The sequence below is a fragment of the Vanessa atalanta genome, chromosome 12 (assembly GCF_905147765.1).
Source record: "Vanessa atalanta chromosome 12, ilVanAtal1.2, whole genome shotgun sequence".
Lineage (NCBI taxonomy): Eukaryota > Metazoa > Arthropoda > Insecta > Lepidoptera > Nymphalidae > Vanessa > Vanessa atalanta.
The window spans coordinates 7,460,555-7,484,917 of record NC_061882.1 but is presented as its reverse complement, the minus strand read 5'-3'; the positions used below and the strand labels follow the sequence as shown (position 1 = coordinate 7,484,917).

Sequence of the window (24,363 nt, the reverse complement as noted above, 5' to 3'; positions counted from 1 at the left end):
AAATTAAAATAATGACTGTCGCTTCTCAATTTGTTTTTGATAATGTTATGTATGTACGCAAAAACATAAATGATTTTCCCAGAAATTGTGACGTACATTCTATTAACACTAGGAACAAGAATAAACTTGTTACTCCAAGTACCCGATTACACAGGGTTAGTAACTCTTTTTTGGGGCAATGTATACGTTTTTACAACAGGATCCCAGAAAACGTTCAAAATTATTCAATTATAAAATTCAAAAGAGTCGTTAAAGAGCGTTTGTGTGCTAAAGGATATTACAACACTAATGACTTTTTAGTTGACTGCACACCTTGGGAATGAAATGATCGCCTCCAGGCTGTTTCAAACAACTAATATATACTTATCATTGTACCTACATGGAAAATGGTTAAAAAAAAAAAAAATATATCCCGCTGAGTTTCTTTCGCCGGTTCTTCTCAGGTCCGAGGTGCTAAATTCCGAACCGGTGGTAGATTTTTGACAATCAATAAGCAAGTGCAAACACTTCTATATTGAATAAAGATTTTTGACTTTGACTTTGACATAAAAAAAATTATCACAGGTATCAACGTAATTGGACATTGACCTAAAAGTGAAGTTGTATGTTCGAATAGTCGAATGGTTGTAGTATATCGTTTCATTATGATTTTATATAATATTATTATTAATGATTTACTGCAGAAATCATAACCGCGTGGAATAATGGCAAGAATGCTAGGAGATTATTTTAATTGCAATTTTGATTTTCTGGAATGAAAAAGGTTTGAGCTGGACTGTCGTCACTAGTGAAGTAGGACGAGGTGTTTTAAAATAGTTTCTACTCTATTACTTCAAGGTTTTTCAATATGTACAAGTATTTACGAGATTCGGTGATTATAATCAAGAAATATAGACAAATATAACACAGATATGATCTATTTGTCTACGATATTAAAAAGGAATGAAAAGTAGTCAAACGTGCAAATTGTAAATAATTATTATTTTATTTACACAAAATAGTTAAAACTAATTTGTAGTATAATATTGTTTGGGATTGTGTGATAAACAACGTACACATTTCAGAACATCCTTTGTGCCCGTTTTTATTGATTTAATCATAAATAAAGTATAAAGTAAAGTTTAATTAAAATAAAAACTTACTAATAAGTGGTAAAAACCATATCAGAATTAGTCGGGTAATTTCAAAATGTAGGCGAAATAATTGACAGTCGGAAATGAAAGTAAGTTTTCTTATACTATGGAATTCATAACAAGTACAAACAATACATATTGATTTCAATTAAATAAATTATTATTTTCGCTTATACGTAAGTAATCGTTTGCATTATTAAAAAAAAAACGGAAAAATTGGTAGATGCCTTAACTCCTTGTGTGGTTCCACTTTCCATTAATGGTATTAAAATTACAAATAACTTGTAGCAGCACGACGTTAAGTACATTTTTTTACCTTAATCAAATGCCTTGTACGACAATATTTTAATTTTTTGTATGTAACTACTAATAATAATTATATATTTTTTTTTACTTTTAGAGAGCCCACGAATAATGGGCACTAGATTTTAATTGGTTACCTTCTTCATAGACCGTGGTACTGTAACTTATTCAATAGATTCATTACACGTGTCTTGTAATTTATTTACACCGGGTCACTCGCACTTCAAACAGTAATATATAATATTGATGCTTGGCGGTAATGTGAATTTCCTATTTCACACACATCTGAAGATTAAGTTCCAAACCTACCCCAAAGTAAATGTCTGACTAGCAGTGGAACATTTACTGGCGGTTACTACACTATGCTTGCTTCGGACAAGTATAGAATGTAACAGAAGAAGGTCAAAGTCATATAAACATAAATGTTATATGAAGGTACATAAAACTTAATTTTATAATTTATTAAATAAATTTTAATAAAATTAAAAAGTGTCGAACATTACGCAAAAAACTGACGCTTAAATGGTTATATAAAATAAGATGATGATATCTTTAGAACATGAATTTAGTTTTAATACTTCATTGTCCTCTTTTTGTATTGACGTGTCCTTTAAAATGATTTCGATGAAGACCGTAAACAATATCATGGTGTTTTTATTTCGTCGTCGCGTAGCACTTGTATTCACAATGTGACAGAGTGACATCACGTCTTATGAATGTTTGCTGAGTGTTTTTGTTGAAAATTATTATAAACGGCATTAATAATCGAGTGTTTATAGAGATGACTTGAGAACGCGATGCATTTTAATAAGATATAATTTATTTGTTCGTGTAATTGAATCAACAGTGTTTGATAGTTGGCTCAATAAGCCACTTAATACTTTAACGAGCTGACTATTAGCTTTGTATGATTCAAACATGTTTCACAATTTATTCGTCGAGAACCTTTACCGTTTAAATTGTTCTTGGCACTCGGTCAAAAGTAGGTACATCATATGAAAAGGAAGGTTAAAACTTATAATTGAAAACACATCGCAAGTAATGACTTGCGTTGACGTAATGACATTAATATAATAATATAAAATGTAGTTTAACGTAAATTCACGTCCAAATAATAAGTTTTATTCGTATAAAATAAAGATAACACGCATATGAAATACCTATATTATACTAAAATAAATATTAAGTTTATCAAATTCGTTTTCTGCTTTATGTGACTAAAGTAAAAATTGTAGCACAAAGTCCGTCGATCAGACAACACGTGTTTTATTTGCGAATTGATGATCACACCAGTTTGGCAGCCCCATTACATTTTTTTTTATATCGTTTGCCTGATCGCTGGCATTAGCGACGGTTATTTATCTTAACAGGTACGCTGTTTCCGATAATATTTATTATTCGGCAGCTTTGATTGTAGTTTTATATCTCAATTAATTTATTCATATTCAAACGACGAATTGGAAAAATAATATGCAGCAAAAAATATATAAAACCAATTGTTATTTTTTTCAATAGATATTATTTTCGTTTAACATTACGATACATTTATATGCTTATATTACTATTATATGCCTTTTTATATTTGATAAAAAACCCATATTATATACACTAATATATGTATGATGACATCTTATTGATTAACAACATTATGTGTAATCGCATGTAAAATTGTAATTTATATTATTTCATATTTTATTATAGTATATTTATCAATTATTTGTTAAATTATTTACATTATAAAGTTTAAAGATACTTGGGTGCACGCGTTTCACATACTATTAAGTTGCGGTTTCCAGACGCAACACCCACTTTGCACATCGTGAACACGCTCGGACATTGCTTTATTTTAAAACCGCAATATGTCTTTCGTGTAATCACATGTTTATTTTATTATCAAATTATGGACATATTTATAATCTTTACCTTACCAAGTTAACTTTAACAAATAGTCTTTTTTGGGGTTTATTTATTGATTTTGATATAGGAAATACATCATATAAACGCAGAAATATTAAATAAACAAGGATATACTTAATATATAAAGAACTATGTTACCATTTTATAATATCTGTATATTACTGTATAATGTAATATATAATTTTAAGTTTAAAGTATTTGTGAGTTATTTTCGAATGAAATTACTTTTATTCTGCTCATTACTTATATTGCTAACGGTAACAATAATAAAAAAGTAATTGATGATAGATCAGTAACTTCATAAGTGCACCAGCTTACCGGAGTTAATAATACATTCAATACGCCAAATGTCAATATCATGACTCGCCCGAGCTTAAAAATTACGCTCTCGGTTAAGCAACTGTGTAATTATTACTTATGTTTATTTAAGCCAGCCATACAAGTCATAAAAACGCGATATCCTCGACGTAAATAAAAGTAATTAAAGACTGCCGTCCTCATATGTGCGATGGCTCTGACTGGTAGTCCTTTTGTCCTTGTCCTTGTTTTGTTTTTTTTTTCGACTTCGAATGAGCTTTGTTGACGTGCTGTTTATTTGCATATACCCCTGAATCGGATGGATTGTCAAAATTAACCGCATTGTTCGAATATTGATATGATCATAATGTGTTAAACGAATCATGTGCTAAACGCTTGCCGTCTTGCGGATTATCTGAGATCGAGACGAAAAAGCTGATTGTAATTGTTTACCATCTGCTCAAACACCGTGAACTGGCCATATGCCACAAAAAATGTAACTAGACAATGAGGTTCGCACATTCGGTTTGTCGAGGTGAGTGAACCCTCGTAGATGAACATAGTCTATAGTTTTTGTTGGTGCTTCGTCTGTACAAAAACTGATTTAAATAAACCGACTAAGCATTGATACCCGGCACGTTTCGCGGTCTTAAAAAATTCCAAATCAATATCTCATTTTAAACATGCGTCCGACACTGTACGAACTTTGAATCTATAAATTTTAGTTCCCATTATCTTAATGTTGCGCAATATTTTTTTTAACATTTATTTTTTATCGACTATAATTATTACAATGACAATCGTTCTTTACGATATTGTAAAGGAATATTCTTAGTAATGTTCTGATGATAAAAGAATGATGAAAGAATTTTCATTAGTTTTTTTCTTAGTGTTCATAGCTTTTATAGAACATCAACTTAAAAAAAAGTAGAATGTCAAAATTAAAACTAGCCATTATTAGAAAATCACAATTCTTTTGAATTGACCATTGTTAACTCAAAACGAGTATTTACCTTTCATAAGTTTTATAATATAACAAGATGGCTTTAGGTTTTCATAACTTAACTGCAGATTTATAAACACGATTTATAGGGATTAACAGTCGATATGTATCATGAATATAAATGAGTCGATACAAAAACGAGATGTGTCTGGGGAGAAATAATAAGAGGCGTTCGACAGCAATCGTCTAGCAACCAACGTCCTTGAGTGCAGAAAACCTTGATGAGTACAATCAACCGCCACCGGATAGCCGCCTTCATTCAGGGCTGCCAATTAATAATGTAACCTTTAATCCTGAATGCACACTTACTACGCGCGCAAACTGTCATTGCAACAATGCACATTTATTTTGCGTACATTTTTCACTTCGAAGTGAACTTCTAGCGAGCTCTAAGATGTAATAATTGTTCTGAGGGAATACATTTCGATTTTTTTTTAATGTTGCAATGTATTACAGCCCTGTTCTATTAATGCGTAGGTGCTAGCAACTGACGACAAAAACTCAAACTGAAAATAATCGTCTATTAACGGCGTGGTTTACGATACTCGTTCCGATGCGGGCTATCCGTATATGTAAACCGGTAATTATGTGCATTGCGATAAGATTACTTTATCTTGTACTTGTTACCACTGAATCTTAAGTAGACATCCGAATTTGAATATCTCTATGTGTAAAGCTATAGCAATAATCGTTCCGATTATATCTACTTCACAGCTCTTTGTCCGAAAGCAATTCAGTGAATGAGTGTGAAGTGAATAACTAAATTACAAAACGAAGATTTCCGGCAGCCGGTGATTATCTGAACGTACCATTATATTATCAAAATGGCTACGTATATGTGTCACGCTTAAAATTCAACTTTAACTGAAATTGAATTTAATTTGAGGCACGACCTGTCAACTTATCGAACATAAATTCTCTTAATAATCGTTACCAATTACGCGAGTGTACGGCCTCGCGGTAGAATATAATCATTTGCAGAAATATTGCAACTGCTGATAGGTGCGTGGGATTGAGATCTTTTTGCAGTTGTAGGTAAGATGTAAAATGAAATGTCCAAAGAAAAGCTGATTGATCTTTTGGACGTAAGGCTCAGATGCAGTGATTGGTTACCAGCTCGCCGCACTGGCCACCGCAGCGGATTGATATTATGAAACGATTGCAATTTGCGATTGGTGATTCGTATTATGTTCTGATTAATAGATTTTTGATGTTTATTCAGTAGCTAAATGCAGCTTAATTTTATACCGATAAATCAGTTCGCTCTTGTTATAGTTAAAATGTAATGGAAAGCTAATATGGCATAGGCTCACGCAATCGTAGCTATTTATTAGTCATTGTTAATGTATGTGAACATCATTAGCGCTTGTGCGGAGAGATTCGATCGTAGTATCGCTTACATGCTTAACAATACGCGCACGCAAATATCGCTCGTCGGCCTTTCTCTTGCCCTTCCGCTATTTGATATCTGCGCTCAGACTGACGCTCGATTGTCTGTCGCAGTCAAGTTCACGGCCTCTCTTGATCGATCACCGTTCGAACTGTATATTATTTTTAACCGACTTCAAAAAAGGAGATAGTTGTATGTTTGACGCGTATGTTTTTTTATTATTTGTTTTTATCGATTGATATTAGGCTAGACTGATTTGGGAGATTTAAACTACTGTAGATGTAGTTATTACAATTAAAATTATAAACATTATTTGTACAAGATGCCATTTTTTATAAAATTGTGAAAACAATGTATTATAGATTGTCCTCAGCGTACATTTTTTATCTATTTAGTTTTATTGCTTAATCTTGTAACAACTGTGATGACTTAAAGTCCATTATAATTATAGATTTTTATGTAAAATCACGGATTTATCGAAATCTTAGAAGAAGCAACTTACATTAATGCTCATTTACTGGCGCTTATGCACTTTCCGATAAATTAAGGTCAAATGGTTTGACACAGACTTAATCCTTATCAAAATGAATTTTAAACTTTACTGCAAATTAAAAATAAACTTTAAAATGTGGACTAGCAGTTTTAGATATATTACAAGACGTTATCAAAAACTATTCATTCATTTAATTATATATACATAGTGTTACTACAAGATATTTTGGTAAAAAAATATAAATTTATATTTGAAAAACAAGTGTAGCCTTCAGTAAGATTAAGATAAGATTATGGTTATACATATAAAACATTCAAAAAAACCCCAATTGAGTCATGTTATACATTTCGTGCATTTTTTTGTTATATTGTAGTCGGTTGATATTTTGTTAAATATTTATACATAGTAGGCATTTGTTATTTGTTAAATTATTAACTAATTTTATAGCCTCGTTTTTTCTTATTTCATCTTGTATTTTATTATATTCTATAATTATTGACTTAATTAATAAGTTTCTCATCGAATGGAATTTCAATCAGTTTATAGATTAGGTATATTGACAATGTATCTAGGTAGGTACTAATTCAGTATAATATTGATTAAAGGCATGAAACGTGCGTAAAAATTTCAAACGCATAATTCAACACTTTGTAATTCGTGACGCTAATCGCCTTGTTCTTTGTAGATGCTATTGAACACAATATAATTTAAGATCAACCTCGATACGCGATCATTAGAGTGTTCCATTACCAGCGAGTATTGTTTTCGAGATTCGGACTCGGGGTCAGTGACTCGTGCAAATAACTTCCAAGTTTCAATTTGTGTCGTAGATCACGTTAATGGAAGTGATATTTTTTAATAGAAAGTAATGGTTAATGTTTTACTGTTCTTAATACGCACACATTGGCCATGCGATGGCAATATTTTACATTGGTATGATATTGAAGCTATCATACTGATAGGATAATATTATAAAAGAAAACTGTTTACGTCTATATGAGACGATTCCTTTTTATTTGGCACTCGTATTTAAGACATTTTTTTATATATATCATCTGTTTTTTTTAAACAAGTCTAAGAATTTCCCGCTTTTCACATTTCGCATTTAGTATGAAATTGGTAACCCATACTTAGTTTTAATTATATTCGTTGTGACTTCATTGTGTTTAAAAAGGCTTACTTTTAAAAATAAAATACATGCGGGCTACATGCAGCCATAATAAAGTCCTACACCAGTTTATTAGAAAATAAATTGAATGCACAGACATGATTCCGTTATAGTGTTTGTATGTATGTAGTTATGCTGACATGATTTCATCGTTGAGTGTCCCTATTTTAACAAACAAAAACGTTTTGAAAGCTATTCGATAAACGTTTTGCGTTTGTTTGACTTACTGTCAGATATAAATCTCCGTAGATCACGAGGTCGTTAATGTGATATTCGTGTCGGCGCCGTCTGACTGAGGTACAGGCACTGTTACACTATTGTCGATTCAAATGTGAGACGTCTCATATAGATTTGATTTTTTCAAGCTATGATTTTTATATTAATTTAGGTATAATCAATTTATTTTATTTTTTTAAATTGAATCTTATAGACACTAAGATATACTATTACAAAATTAATTTAAATGGCAAGATATTTCAATATTTTTAATCGTCACAAGTAGTGGTGCCCCTATAAATCGTATTATCTTAAAACTGGAGAAATTGTGTAGTTATCACACATACACACTAATCTCAGGAATTTCAGTCCGATTTGAGTAAATATTTTTGCATTAGATAACGTTTATGGGGGAAGGTTACAAGTGTTACGACTTCATGCTGCGACCACAAGGAGTTAAGCAGTGACCATAAACGGCAAACAATTTGGTACACTAGAAGCAAGTATTCTTTATGTACTCATCATAAATCAGGCACGGATAGTCCAAATGTGGTATAAAAAACTTATGCAAGTGTCTGACACAACGACATTCGCTCATTTTTTATTATTAATAACATTATATTTCTATTTAAATGACGCAATGACGCTATTATTTGCTTAATTACAAAATCATGTTATTAATTTATACTTACATATTCGATCAATCATTCCTGACAGATCATAATAATAAGATATGAGTAGATATTAAGTATCTAATATCTGCATTAATATTGACGTATGAAAACAATATACCTATATATATGTCTATATGAGAACAATTTAATTATATAAGCATTTTATTTGATTATATTAGGAAATTAAAAAAAGGTATTTATTGTATATTTTTACAATTTGTGTGAATAAGGCCTCGGTGCCGTGTTAACATGGGGTAGTTCAGGGTGTTTGATATGCGAGCCGTGATAAGGCCACCGGCCACACGACACTTTAGCCCCTTGCATTGCGAGGGCTGCTTGCCCTTCCGCCTTATTGATTAGTGCCCTTCATACATCACCTTATTGCTCAACAATACTTACAAATAACTTATACTTATAACTTAATACCTTAAATACGTTATTAGCTGCGTTTGATATGGCTTGTCTATAGGTACGTAATAATTGAAATAATATGTATGGTTTCCGCCTATTTACCTTGATTTACGACTTTATTTACTAGCTTTACCAAACACATATCTGGTTGTGTTTCTAAATATTTTAGATGATAACATAGTACGATAATAATATTGTAGTGAGGCTTATTTTTATTTAAAAAACTAAATTATTTCATTTGGCTTATATTATATCAAAAAAATCATATAATTTTAGTAGCATATTGTACCTATTCTTCGTGCATTCATTATTATCAATCATAAACAGGTCATTTTTAGAGAATTAACTTCAAGATATGATAAACTATTATAATTAAATAAGCTTAAAATTAATTGCAAGAGAACGATCGCAGATAAGCCGCGTTAGACAAGTCAAATAATAGAAGCGTGCTGTAAATCCCTTGCTTTCATTGTGTTATCGAAAGTCGTGAGTTGTACATTCGTTCTTCAAAGTTCCACTTAGGGAAGAACAACTTGGCGTTATATGCAATATTATTGTATATATTTATTGGCACATATACGAGTACTTCCACTAATCGCGCACGACCGGCGCGAACGTGCAAACTAAACATCGATATTTTCGGTCATACACGATGAACTAATGTGCAAATAAAACGAAATCCAAGCAATATACAGGAAATGTATGAATGGTCGTTAGATTTAATGCACTGTTTGTGTAGCCTGTTACGAATGTAAAGGTGCAGTATTGCGGCCAGTGAGAGCCCTTGCGAAACAACTGTCGGTACTAGTTACGCTAAATCAATCTTGCCGAGCTAATGGCACCTCTCGCTCAATGTGATTATTGTCGTTAAACTCTGCAATTGCTTCAACATTCTTAGCAAATGCGGAGCTATCTTAACGAATGTTATGTCTCTGGTTATAAATTGCCTCTCTGAAAAAGTTATCACAATAGTTGGTTAGACTTAATTATTTCTATATTCATTTATGTGTATGAAAAATCTTTGAAGTGTAAATATAAATAATGAATTATTCTATGCTTTGTATCTTTCGTTGAGTCAAGTAGTTTTGTCTGCATAGACACAAAACAATAAAAATGTTGACCAAGTTTTGTTTTTATAAATTTTTTGTTTCTTTTTATATGGAACCGTTTTTATTGCGTGTTGATAATAATAGTTGATTGTAAATAATCTTTAATGTTATAATTCAAATATCTCATATAATTAAATTATTTACAGTTCGCATCATCAGCGGCTGAGAGCGGCGCATGCGGGAGTAGTACGTCATCGTCAACTTCGTCATCATCATCGTCATCGTCCTCATCCTCATCATCGTCTTCTGATTCCGACACTGCGGATGCTGCTGGCGGTTCCGCACACACGTCGCCCGATGATTCTAACGCTGCTCTCGCGGCCGCTTGCCAATTGCAGGTAAGCATAACTTGTAAAATATTTAACATTCTATTAATATCACTTTTTATCTCAATACATAATCACTATCAAGAGTGACATTCTTTTGAATTATTTGTTTTTTTTAGGAGTAACTAATTTTCAAAAAATAAATATATATTTAATTAGTATTTACAACGCCGGAGCCGAGATGGCCCAGTGGTTAGAACGCGTGCATCTTAACCGATGATTTCGGGTTCAAACCCAGGCAGGCACCACTGAAATTTCATGTGCTTAATTTGTGTTTATAATTCATCTCGTGCTCGGCGGTGAAGGAAAACATCGTGAGGAAACCTGCATGTGTCTAATTTCAACGAAATTCAGCCACATGTGTATTCCGCCAACCCGCATTGGAGCAGCGTGGTGGAATATGCTCCAAACCTTCTCCTCAAAGGGAGAGGAGGCCTTTATCCCAGCAGTGGGACATTTACGGGCTGCTTATGTTTATGTATGTTATGTACAACGCCGGAAGATAAATGCCGTAATAAATTTTAATTATATTATACCTATTACATTTCTTATAATCTAGATTACGACGTCATTAACTTATCAGAAATAAATCCCACAGGTCATCGACGATGCGGACCTTGCGGAACTATTTCCAGAACAAACATCGAGCGCGCCGGCGCAACAGCCCAATTTCTCGACCTTCTCTGTTCATAACGCTGCACCTGAAAACGATGACAAATCTATTGCAGATAATGGTGAGTCAAATGAAGGTAATATTTTATTTGAATAACTAACAATGTATATTGAGAATATTTTTTTAAATATTTTTTTTCTATTTTTTTTTATAGGAGATGGCTCAAGTAGTGAAATGGAATTAACACCACAACTCGTAACAGCTGCAATACAAAGGGCAACTGCAGACTCATCGGGTTCAGAAAATGAGTGTTCAAATTCGGATACTGTTCATCAAAACACTTCACATTACGCGTCCAGTTTATTGCAACAATTTGTCGCTCAGACACAATTATTAAGTAGTACAGTTCCACTCACCACCATCAATGCTGCGGCAACTCCGTCTTTACAGTGTGGTATCACATCAAACTCTATTGAAGGCGTTGGAACGATCACTGATTGTGTTTTAGGGCAAATAAATAATTTGCCTGAAATTCCTCCCATTGCTTCAAATTATTTGAATAATACTCAGCATTTAAGTCCACAGCAGACAGAAGAGCTTTCCCAAATAAACAAAGCTCTTGATGAAATAACGTCCGTCACAGAATCTGTAGTGTTAACAATACCAAGTGCTCCAGGTCTGGATGATTGTGTGGATAATAACGACTTCATGAACTTGGATATAACATCAGGTGGTTCAGAACTTGGTAGTGCAAGTGACCTATTAAAAAGTTCACCTATAACAGTTGTTGGCCCTGATACAGGTTCGGTTAGTCAAATAGAGTCTCAAAAACTAGATACAATTAGTACAAACTCTGTTGAATCTCAGGAAGATGTTAAAAATATCGTTATTGAATCTAGAAGGAAAAGAGGTCGTCCCCGTAAAGTACGAAAGGTGGACGAATTTGAGAACAAAGGTACTGAATCTCAAAAACAAGTTAAAGCCAAAGTTAATGTAATTAACGACTTTCATAATAATAATGATCCGCCGAATGTTTCTCCTGATTCAGGAATTTTGTCTAACCACAACTCACCCACACATTCACCATTGCGAAGACACGATATTGATGAGAGTAATAGTAGGCATAGTCGAAAGTCCACCCATAAAGAAAATAATATCGGCGAGCGAAAAAGTGCACGCTCTAAATCAAAAACACGAAGCAGAACGCACAATAGGTCTGATTCAAGTGATTGTGATTTCCAGAAAAAACGGTTAGAAAATGAAATTAAGCAAATAAAAACTGAAGCTCCTTCTCCTATTCCGCTTAAACAAGAACAAAATAAATATGAAAAAAATAAAAAGAATGATCACAAACTCGATATAGCAGCCTTAGATAGGATGTTATATGCTACTGACAGAGTTTTATACCCGCCAAGAAAGAAAGTAGGAAGAAAACCGCAAAATAAAACAAAAAATACTAAAACCACACCAAAAACTTTAAGGGATAAAAATCAATTCGATTCAGCAGACAGTGATGATGATTCATTACCGTCTAATAGATCTGTTTTATCTGGTGTTTACGCCAAAAGAAAGGAAGTAAATAGCAAACTGGCTAATTTACCTAAAAATAACAAAAATAGTAAGGTGATAAATAATTCATGGAGAGATCATCAAAGTGAAAATGAAGCGGCCGCTGATGATCCGCTTGACCCGACCTGGAAACAAATTGACCTCAATCCTAAATATAAAGATATTCTTTCTGGTTATAAAAGTGATCACGAATTTAAACCATATAAAAGTTGTAGTAGATTAATAGAATCAGGTTATAAAAGTGATTATGGTTGCAGATCAGGATATAAAAGTGATTGCTATAGATCTGGTTATAAAAGCGATCATAAATCTGGGTACAAAAGTGATAAATCTGGCTATAAAACAGATTATAGTGTCAGAAGTATGCGAAGACGGATGCGGAAGTTGAAGAAAACGCGTTCCGTTAGAAACAGATCCTACTATAAATATCAAAAGCATTTCGTATCTGATAAAGAAATTTTAGTATTGTCAAATAAAACTTTTAGTAGTCTTACTTTAGGTCACAGCTCCAGTGATTCTGAATGTGAGACCTACTTACGTAAACCAAACGCTAGTCCGAAATATGTAAGCGTCTGTACAAAATATCCGTTACCATCAAAATATAATTATGGCTTTACAAAAAATAATCCAAAGCACATTCTAAGATTAAATTCTTCGGACCCATTTGCACCCGGTCCTGTGTTTAGTGGTTTGCAGAGGCCGGTAACGACATATAATATCTTCAAAGTGAGTCATAATAACAATAATACCTTATTGAAATCCCCTTCAAAAACCCGTTACACTGGGAGCCCTCTGCCATCGCTGAAGCCAGTTTTTACTCATAAATTTGGTGTTTCACCAATTTGCACCGGTTCTAAATTGACTAGTGCAAAAAAAGAAGACAGCTTAAGACATTTTACTAGAACACTTTCTCCAAAAAATCGAAAGCAAGTAAAAAAAGATTCTCCGAATGCAAAACGAGAAAATATTTCTAAATCCTTACCCAGTTGTTTTGAAAAAGCTAAAAATACATACATTCCGAATAAATCATTGTCGAGAAATGTTTTTTTGAATTTTAAAAAGCCGCATATAAAACCAACATATAACGTTAAAAAACATAGAAGGACAGTTGTATTAGCACCTCCTAAAATAAATTTAAAACAAACTGAACGACCATCAAGAATAACCATTAAAACTGAAAGTAAACATCACAGGCATCGTAGTAAGAGAAGACATCGCTCAAGATCGGTTTCGAGGTGTCGTGAATCTTATACGAATCGGAATTCTGTAGATTCAGTTGATCAAAAATTTAGTCAAGATATGGACAGCTTAATATCAAACTTTATAAAACTATGTCAAATTGCTCCTAAATTTATGACAAATATATCACAAGTTCCGCAAAAGGCAGCAGAAAAAGAAAAGCCCACGGAACAAGCTCCAACAAAAGTAATCAAAAGAGCTTCAAAGAAAAGGAAAACGTCAGATAATCAGGAAATTGTTACTCCCACGTCAAAACGAAGACACAAAAAACAATTAACTGAATCTCAAAATAAAGGTAAAGATACAAATGAACATAAATTACCTTTGAAAAAGAGACATTATCATATAAATTCTTCTACAAGTAACTCATTAAGTCTGAGCTTAGTAACAGCCGAATTTGATGAAAATTCTAAGACCGATCTTAGTTCAGACAAATTTTTATGCACTGAAACTGATTGCATGGGAGATATACATAATAATATTACAGAAGAATCTTCCAAACAAAAAGCAATAGCAGAAAAAGGAAAAAAAGGTAGTGATAATTCTAAAAACAATGTAAACAATATTCAAGATTCTAAAACTCAGAATTGTGAATCTTTACCTAAATCATTGAAGTCGAACGCTAATGCAGGAGAATTATCGTCTAAACATAATGACACAACTCCCACTGATACTAGTCAGCCCTCAAACAATATTGATGATGATCTGACTATTCAAAAACCCACGGCTGAACAGTCAGAACTTTCTAAAAAAATTTATGAAACATCAGAAAAGCTTAAAGCTGTTCACAAGATGGTTCATGATCTTGAAAAATGCTTACCAAAATCCAAAGAATGCGAAGCAAAAACAGAGTCTTCAAAAAATGATCCTCATAGAATATCATCACCTAGATCAGAAAAAAGATTGTCGCCAATGCGTAATACAGCCCCTATTGCGACACCAAAAAAGCGTCATAGACTAGAAGCTGACAAAGTTATATCACATTCTAGTTTAGATCAAGTTGTACAGTCATTGTCTAAAAAACTATCCGAAGAAAAATCTGTAAACCCAAATGTTTCTAAGGATATCAATCAAAACACATCAATAGAAGACAGCAAGGAGTCTGAAAAATCAACAGAAATGTCCACAGATCAGAATAATCAGTCTAATACATCAACTATAGACCCACTTAAAAGTATGTCAGCGCGTTCTTTATATAAAAGTTCAATTCCACCCGCACAAAAATCTGAAATAATGACACGCAAAAAGAATAGACTTGAGGGTCTGACAAGTAATTTAGTGTCAAAAATAAATCCAAGCGCAGCGACTAAAGTCTTAGATACGCTTTTAAATAACAATATTAGAAAATCAATTGAATCTCGTATTCTAGAAAAGGAGAAAAACAGTTATGATGGCGTTAAAAATTTATGTGAAGAAAAAATTAAAGGCAAAGACTCACCGCAAATGAACACTAGAGCCAGTGTAATTAAATCACCCGTATCTAAAGGAAAAGTTATAGAAACTAAAAAAACAAAAACAATAGAAGTTACTGCGGAACAATCTGTAGTCGTTAATGTTGATAATCCCACGGGTATATTTGAACCTTCAGTTGATTTAGAAGATCAAATACCAAAGTCATCAATTTGCGTTAGTGTTTTTGTAGACAGTGCTAAAGGCAAAAACAAAACCAAAGGAATGGATTGCAAAAGTTCAAATGCATTGTTATCTCCAATAGACACCGAGGCAGAAATACCTCTCGCGTTAATATCTGAAACACCTGATCCTATAATCAGGCCGAAACGAGGCGAGTCCATTGCAGCTGTTTTATCTGATAAAATTCAAGAGACTGCTAGTGGTCATAATTTACGTCAAACTAAGAGAAATCTGAATACTGAAAATGACGACACAAATGATAAGAAAAAGAAAAAGACTTCTAATAATCTAATAAGAGAAAGCAAGTTAGTGCTACCGACAAAAGTGATAGTTCCTAAAATATCAACAGAGAAAATATCAATTATGGATTCAATTAAAAAATCTGCCTTAAATACCAAAACAGCTGAAAGTACCGACTCGGTGGATAATAAAATCGTAGAGACTAAAAAAAGAACACGAAGGCGTAAAGCTATTAATAGAACTGGTTTTCCTAGCATTAAAAAGAAGAAGAAGAAAATAGAACCAAGCAGTACATTAAATATTTGCTCCGACCATTTTACATCAGAAGACACTGATCATTCAGCATTTGAAAGGGTACCCAAAGATGGTGAAGCTATGAGCAGTTTTCTTGAACGCACGACAGTTAAGAAACCGGAGTTAAAAATAGTTCTGAATAAAGATGAGCTACCGAAGCAGGGTAGATTGACCGTTGTTGCTCTCGAAAAATTACAAGGAAAGGATGTTTTAGCAGATAATAATAAAGTTCTACCTACAGACAAGAAAACTAGTGAGAAAAAGATTGGAAGTTCATCAATTTTAAGAGCACCTGCTTTACAACTCAAACAAAGTAAGAGCGACAAAGAAATTAAAAATCATATCAATAAATGGGAAGTGCTTAGTGAAAGCGATAGTATTCCGTCATTAACTAGTTCCTTAGGAAACGACCCAGAAGACAGTATCCCATTAAGTTTATTGAATTTAAAAGCTCATAAAAACACTAGTCGTTTAGATAACTTGGAAAGATTGAAAAGAAAAACAAGGGCTATGTCACCATCACATGAAATTGAAGAAATATTTTCAAAGCGCAAAAATGTCGAAAAATCTACAAAAGTGGGCTTGAGACCAAAATCGAGCTTGGCCATTTTGTATCCTAGCGAACGCAGACTTACTAGGAGTTCTGATAATACAGCTGATGATGGAAAAACGGGGACCAAAAAGATCGAAAACAAGAAATCGACCATAGAAAATGTTTCAGAAAAAGGTGCAAAGCCAATGAGCATAGCCAACAGACGAAAATCGAGGTCGTGCACGACTAGTAAAAAAACTCACGAAATACATTCTAGCTCACGTGACAGTTCATTGGATACGGTAATTAGTCGCAGGATAACATCTAAATCTCGTGAACCTTCGTTAGATACCCTTCATGATCATGATGAAAATGACCCATTACCATTAAATGAAAAGGAAATTGATTTCGAGAAAAGTATCGACGTTCTTTCTAAGAACATTATTTGTAAAAAACGGGTTGCCTCATCACGCGACGAGAGTCCAGTTAATGGTGTCGATGGAAGGGAAAAACCTGTCGTGTCCAAAAAAAATCCTCGACTGCGAAAAAAGTTTTTGGTAGCTGGTCTGTTTTCAGATTATTACAAAGAAGAGTAAGTTGTTTTCTGAGCAATAATCTTTTAATTTTTTTGTTATATGTCCTATTAATCTTAATCTTTATTGTTTCAGTCCAAAACCAGATGGAAAAGGAAAGAATCTAGTGACTCAAACAGAATTTCCACCAGGTTTGCTAGCACCACCGCCATATTGTGAACGTTGGGTGCGCCGTACACCACAATATTTTACTCTACCTTACGATATTTGGTGGGAACAACATTATAATCAGCCAGTACCATCTTGGAACTATAAAAAGATTCGCACAAGTTAGTATTTATACCGTAGACTTGTGTGTTAAAGCACAATATTACTTTATTCAGTTACCAGAGATTGTTTAATAATTGATAATAATTATTAAATTTTTAGATGTTTACTACGACGTGAAGCCCTCAGCAGAAGAGTGCGAGAGTGTGGCTTGCAATTGCGCGCAATCTTCAGGGTGTAATGAAGATTGCATCAACAGGCTCGTGTTCTCCGAATGTTCACCGCAATTATGTCCTTGCGGGTATACTTATGTTACTTTTATCGACTAATAATTATCGCTAGAGTTATTTCTTTCACTTTCTTTCACAAACTTTTTTTAAAGCGGGTCTGACCTTGTCCATAATTAAAAATAAAATCAATAGTAACTGTAAAAAAATTTGAAAACACTGAAATATACTTTTTTGTTAGTTAATATGTTAGGATTTTACGAAAATTATTAGTATCATAATACCATTATATTTCAGAGATAAATGTAAAAATCAACGAATACAACGTCACGAATGGGCATCAGGCTTGGAGAAGTTCATGACAGAGAACAAAGGCTGGGGCGTGCGTACCAAGCACATGATAAAGTCTGGAGACTTCATACTCGAGTACGTCGGTGAAGTCGTCTCTGATAAAGAATTTAAGGTAGGATTTGCAGTATTTGCATAAGATAACATATTTACCTTATCGTATAAATAAAATTAAACTTGTAACTTTTTAAAATTATGTCTTCAAGGTGATAATTTTTTAATTAATTCGACGTCGACGATGTCGACACATGACGTTAACGCGAAATAATAAGTTAATTAGAAAGGTTTTTTGGTAATAAATAGAAAAAAAAACTAAATTCACTTTATTTACATATATAATAATAACGCAAGCGCTCACTTATTCAGTTTCGAAATGTAACTTTACTACTTTCAATTAATTTTTGATCACATCTTTAGTAAGCTTGGTTTGATTTAAAACGGGAGAAAAAAATCCGAATGTTATACAAATATAAAAATAAACACAGGATGATTGATGATAAATTTTGTTCGATGTTTGCACACAAAATAGGAGCGCATGGCGACTCGCTACGCTCGCGACACGCACCACTACTGCCTGCACCTGGACGGGGGGCTCGTCATCGACGGACACCGCATGGGAGGCGACGGACGCTTCGTCAACCACTCCTGCAGACCCAATTGCGAGATGCAAAAGTGGACCGCTAACGGTGAGAGACCATACTAATGATTATGTTTTATTTTAAACGGTTTTATATCGCATACACTAAGTGTAAAAACCAAAACTGTTAGAAGGAAATTTTGAGCATAACATACATAAACAGCAGTCTGTAAATTTCCCACTGCTAGGCTAAAGCCTCCTCTCCCTCTGAGGAGAAGGTTAGGAGCATATTCCACCATGCTGCTCCAATGCGGATTGGTGTAATACACATGTGGCAGAATTTCGTTGAAATTAGACACATACAGGTTTCCTCACGTTTTCCTTTTGTTTTCCTTCACCGCCGAGCACGAGATGAATTATAAACACAAATTTAGCACATGAAAATTCAGTGGTGCTTGTCTGGGCTTGAACCCGCAATCATCGGTTAAGATGCACGCGTTCTAACCACTGGGCCATCTTGGCTCTCGGCAATTTAAGATTAATGTAAGATATTTGACAGAATTGCAAAGTCGGCAATCCTACATTATTTAACTAAAATTCAATTAAGTATTTACGAAATTAAAGCCTAGAAAACCTCACGTTCAACAAAGCAGCCAGCTACCGTAATAATTAGTTGTTTCGAATGAAATATGGTCTGTGCAGTGAGTAAGAGTAATTTCTTAATATATTTTATTATTTGACAGGTACATTCAGAATGGCTTTATTTGCACTTCGCGATATAGATCCAGATGAGGAATTAACTTATGACTACAACTTTTCACTATTCAATCCTGCTGTTGGTCAGGTAGGCATTTCAAATAGTAATTTATTTAATTTTAATAATAAGAGCGCACCATTCTTTTTATTAATATGAGTGATAATATACTCTATATGTGTATTAATTTTGTATGTATGTATAATAAAATGTAAATTTTTAGCCCTGCAAATGTGACTCAGAAGACTGTCGTGGTGTTATTGGAGGCAAATCACAAAGAATCACTAAGCAACCGCTTAAAACACAATCAAGAACACCATCTAATGCGTCCAACCAATCAAATAATTCGAACGGTAATCAGCCACGAGTAGGCCGGCCAAGGAAAGCTGTGAAATGCAATAAAAAGTCAGAGCAGCAGAGCGTCACTGCTTGCGATATTAAAAACATGACGATACTGAAATATCAACAACATTTAAACAAGTTGTGGCAGGAGCCGCAAATGAAGCCTCTAACGGCAAAAGAGAGGACCTTAGTCAAAGAACGTCACTGTTTCCTGTTCAGAAACTTGGAAAATGTAAATAACTTTATAATAATAATAGTAATTTACTAATTATATTAAGCTACAATATTAAAAAGTATAATGCAAACCCGCCAAATTTGCTACGGCTTTTGGTTATTGAGTTACTGTTAGTAAACTTCTTACATTTTAATAATTATTACCATTTTAAAAACTCCTCAGGTTCGACGTATCCGAGAGCGCCTGTCGCTACCCATCCCCCCCTCCCCGCCGTCACACGCGGACACGCCCGCACCGGCGCCCGCGCAGCCGCCGCCCTCCGCGCCCAGCGCTCCCGTCGTCACTAACGTTAATCCCCTCGCCCTACCCGACACCATGAATCCGACAGTGTTTCTCAAAAGATTGCAGACCTTGCGCGCATCGAAGGAGGAGAATGTGAAAGAACTGGCGCGTCTAGAAAGTGACTCTACGCTCGATGTAAAAACTCGGCTGGGAAGAGTTTACAAAGCCCTGTACAACTCTGTCGTGGCTGTTAAAGGTTGCAAATTGTCTTATAATTCTGTTTTTATTTTAATTAAATTGGGCTATGAGAATTCTTTTTTAAGGTTTTATAATATGAACTATTAAATTTAAATAATAATTATTGCCTTCCTAGATGATGAAGATAAATCTGTTTCTGCTCTTCTGCTGAAACTTAAGCTCGGTCAATCCAAGACAGATACAGGATATACACATGATTTGAACACAATAAAAAATAATATAGATAGTGGTCAGTATGAAACAGTGGCGCAGTTTGACGGAGACATGAACGGCTTTTTCTCCAGCGTCATACGTGAACACGGAAGATTTACTTCTTTAGGTACAGCTGCTACACAGCTCAAAAAGGTGACATTATTAATTAATATAACTTAATATCAAATAAATATTCATAAAGACAATAACTCATATTATTACATTTTTTTAAGGTTTACAATGCAACGAAATCAGACTTCGCAGAGTATTTAACCAAAATTCTTGGGCCCAACGAGTCTCTACCAACTGGATTCATACAAAAGACAAAACCCGGTAAACTATATTTTTTTCTTTAGATTACCGATAAGACCTAATTTGTTATAAAATGTATATTAAAATGATGGTTTGATTCATTACATTAAATAAGCTCTAAATGAACACATTACTGAATTAATTAACTTGATCAGAGGAGGTGATCTTGTGCATCTGCGGCCTGCATGTGGAGGAGGGGCTGATGGTGCAGTGCGGGCGGTGCGGCGTGTGGCAACACGCGCGCTGCGTGCGACTCGCCGACGCCAAGCGCCAACACCACTGCCACTACTGCAGCCCCAAACCGGTACACTAACTTTTACCGTACCTGTTACAAATAAGACATCATTTTAAATGTAAAGAACAAAAAAGACTTAACAATATTCATGGCAGAAACACGAATTGCGTAAGCTGACCTATTTAATATCAATAAAAAAAAAATACTATCAATACTAATAGCAAATAGCAATAAAATTATAATATAAAAAAGTGACCTGATTTAGAATTTAATTATATTACGAGCTTAAATGTGATACATTTTCATTACTCTCGTTTTATTTTATTCAGGTCGATCGTGAAATTCCTCTCGACGAATATACCGAAGAGGGTCATCAATTCTATCTATCGCTAATGCGGGGTGACTTACAAGTACGCCAAGGCGATACAGTGTACGTGCTTCGAGATATTCCAATAGACGACAAACGCCCAGATGTAAGTCAGAAAAATGGTGATAAGAACGAGTCCCCTAAAACTAAACGATTGGACAGAAAAAAACTCAAGATCGCTAAAGGAAAAGATAAAAATGATGAAACTACTCAAAATAAGGTACGTACTTATAAACGTTGATACTTACGTATGTGGGTATGTGTGTATTGGTTTTAAAGCTAACCCTTTTTTCTTTCATAATCTACAGGAAGGGGAAGTGCGTAAACATACATATCAGACAATCGGTGAGGTTCCGGTTTCGGAGCTGGATATCTTCCGAGTGGAGCGGCTCTGGAAACATAAAGATACTCAAGAGAGATACGTTTATGGTCACCACTACTTACGACCGCACGAGACCTTCCACGAGCCGACTAGGAAGTAAGTTAAAATGTGTGCTCAGCCGCAAACACAGGTTCGGCACATCATGTATAAGCTTAAAATCTGAGCTCAATTTGCAAACTTCAGGCTGCTATTGTTAATATCTTCGAAGTAAAAACCAATAACTTTTTATTGATCAGTATAAAAGCTCGAACCTGATCAAGTTTTTGATCCGAGATATTATCCTAGGACCTCGGGACCTTTATATAAATTTAATTATATAATAGCTAGTAACTAGATCTACGAACGCGGATCAAATCAGCATAATACATTTTGAATATGAGTCATTTCGATCCATTTCAATATGATTTGTTAAAGCTTGACAGCGTCATTTATTGGATACTAAAAAACATATAAATATCATTTTGTTATAATAAGTATATTGTATGAATATACAATCCGCCCAGTCGTTCAAAATTTCTTTAGTAATTACTAACGCTCTTGTTTAATTATTATTTACATATTACGTTTATTTTATTTCAGGTTCTTCCATAATGAAGTGATGAGAGTACCACTGTATGAGGCTGTACCCATAGAACTTGTGATGTCACAGTGCTGGGTTATGGACTTGAATACATATTGCAAGGTTAGATATTTCTTACGAAATTAAAGAATATACTTAATAAATTCTAAGATTTATATTTTAATTAGATTTATTAAGTGAACATTAATAAAATTACTTAAATCTAGAAGTGTTAAGCATTATAGTTACGTGGTTCATAAGATCCTATTTTAACAAACAAAGAACCTATGCCGCCTGAAACAAAGATGACTTTGATTGAATTATGAATATTTTCTTGTACATACTTACTACTACATACTACCATATTTTTATTTATAAAAGTTTTGCTATATTTTTCTATTTGTTCTGTATTAAATTAAATTTATAAAATTTATTCTTTACCTTACTTACCTTACTTTAATTCTACTTGAACTATAATAACGAGGTTATTATTTTAACTAAACCTAAAAAGTGTATTTGTTATTTACTTTCTGTAGGGTCGGCCAGTGGGTGCATCCGAGGAGCACGTATACATCTGCGAGCTACGCGTGGACCGCTCCGCGAGACTTTTTACACGCGTGTCTAGACCCAAATACCCGTTGTGCACCAAGCCATACGCTTTCGATCACTTTCCTACGCGTCTCAAACTGACAAGAACTTATGCAGTAAGTTTTATAACTTGTGTTTTATATGAATATTTGTAAAGTAATGTGAATGGTATCAAAGAAGTTTATGTATTTAAATTGCAGCCTCATGAAGTGTCCCCTGAGTACCTTAAAGGTCGTGCTGCTAAAAGTTCTGCACCAACTGATAAAGCTAAAAATACTCAAGAAGTTAAGAAAAAACCAACGACAACAACAATGTCTACTACAACTCCTAAGGTTTGTATAAATTATAATATATATCTTTACTTACGTTCATAACAGTCCCTTATTTTACATTTTCAATTGTGAAGGTAGTTGTGACTTAACTGACCCTGATTATGTTTTATAATATAAAGGTCGTACGATACAACTCTAAAGGGTACTAGGGGCCAGCAAACGATTTTTTATGTTCTCACTTCAAATCAGTCTGAATAATTCATAGTAAAAACAATATTGTCGGTGTCTTAACGTAATATTTTGCTTTTGTGCGACTTTGATACTTAATACTACTAGGTAAACATAATCGTCTTGTCCGAAAATAAAATTCTATCAGAAGGTTGTAATTACTTACTCTATAGGAGATATATAAAAATAATTATCTAAGGCACCTGACATTAAGGAAAATATGTCTACAGGCGCTGACACCAAGTGCCCGTCGCGAACAACAGAAGGAGCGCGTGAACAACATCGCCCGGCGCCTCCTCGCCCGCGGCGGCCAGCGCGGCGCACTCGACGCGTCGTACCTGCTGGCGCCGCGCGTGGCCCGCGCCCCGCGCCGCCCCCGCGCGCGCCCCTCCTGACCCGCGCGCGCCTGCACCACCTGCCCCTGCTGAGTGCGCCGCCATCAGGGGCTGCAGTGGATGATGAGTGTATGTGACAGTGACAAGTGATTGACATGATAGTCTGACTTTGACGCAATTACGACAACAATTACAATAATATTTTAAAAAGTCACTGTAATGTGTGCTTCCCTGTGATGCCGGAGACTATGGCTCATCCTTGTAAATATCTCATATGCGTAGATTAGAAATGTTTAATTCAAAATTTTAACATTACATTTGTAATTGTATTGCATAAAATGCGTTTATTATTTATATACGTCGTATAATATAGCCTTGTAAAATATTTATCTATTTCTTGCAACTGTTAGTCTTAAATTATTCTTTCGACATTATTGGAATAACTCATGTGGCAGGGTATTGGATAGATAGGTAGGAAGAAAAGAAAAGACAGTGACTAAAATGTCTTTTGGATATGTAGGATGGGTGTAATAAAAAATAAAAATCACAATATGTAAAGTAAAAATGACAT

At 34.1% G+C, this 24,363-nt stretch overlaps 1 protein-coding gene across 3 annotated transcripts in view; it reads left to right on the top strand.

The window, feature by feature from the left end:
• LOC125067804 overlaps window positions 1–24,155 on the top strand; it is a 47,397-nt gene extending 23,242 nt beyond the window's left edge. For all 3 annotated transcript variants that reach the window (XM_047676588.1, XM_047676590.1, XM_047676589.1), the window contains 19 exons: window positions 10,261–10,452; window positions 11,039–11,174; window positions 11,268–17,151; window positions 17,228–17,421; window positions 17,522–17,660; window positions 17,884–18,049; window positions 18,464–18,620; window positions 19,255–19,355; window positions 19,489–19,839; window positions 20,005–20,320; window positions 20,438–20,667; window positions 20,748–20,847; window positions 20,982–21,130; window positions 21,391–21,648; window positions 21,737–21,906; window positions 22,390–22,492; window positions 22,906–23,073; window positions 23,158–23,289; window positions 23,688–24,155. In XM_047676588.1, the coding sequence (XP_047532544.1) occupies window positions 10,261–10,452; window positions 11,039–11,174; window positions 11,268–17,151; window positions 17,228–17,421; window positions 17,522–17,660; window positions 17,884–18,049; window positions 18,464–18,620; window positions 19,255–19,355; window positions 19,489–19,839; window positions 20,005–20,320; window positions 20,438–20,667; window positions 20,748–20,847; window positions 20,982–21,130; window positions 21,391–21,648; window positions 21,737–21,906; window positions 22,390–22,492; window positions 22,906–23,073; window positions 23,158–23,289; window positions 23,688–23,852 (9,111 nt within the window). In that variant the 3' untranslated portion in view covers window positions 23,853–24,155. The remainder of the gene's footprint in view (window positions 1–10,260; window positions 10,453–11,038; window positions 11,175–11,267; window positions 17,152–17,227; window positions 17,422–17,521; window positions 17,661–17,883; window positions 18,050–18,463; window positions 18,621–19,254; window positions 19,356–19,488; window positions 19,840–20,004; window positions 20,321–20,437; window positions 20,668–20,747; window positions 20,848–20,981; window positions 21,131–21,390; window positions 21,649–21,736; window positions 21,907–22,389; window positions 22,493–22,905; window positions 23,074–23,157; window positions 23,290–23,687) is intronic.
• The last annotated feature ends 208 nt before the right edge of the window (window positions 24,156–24,363 follow it).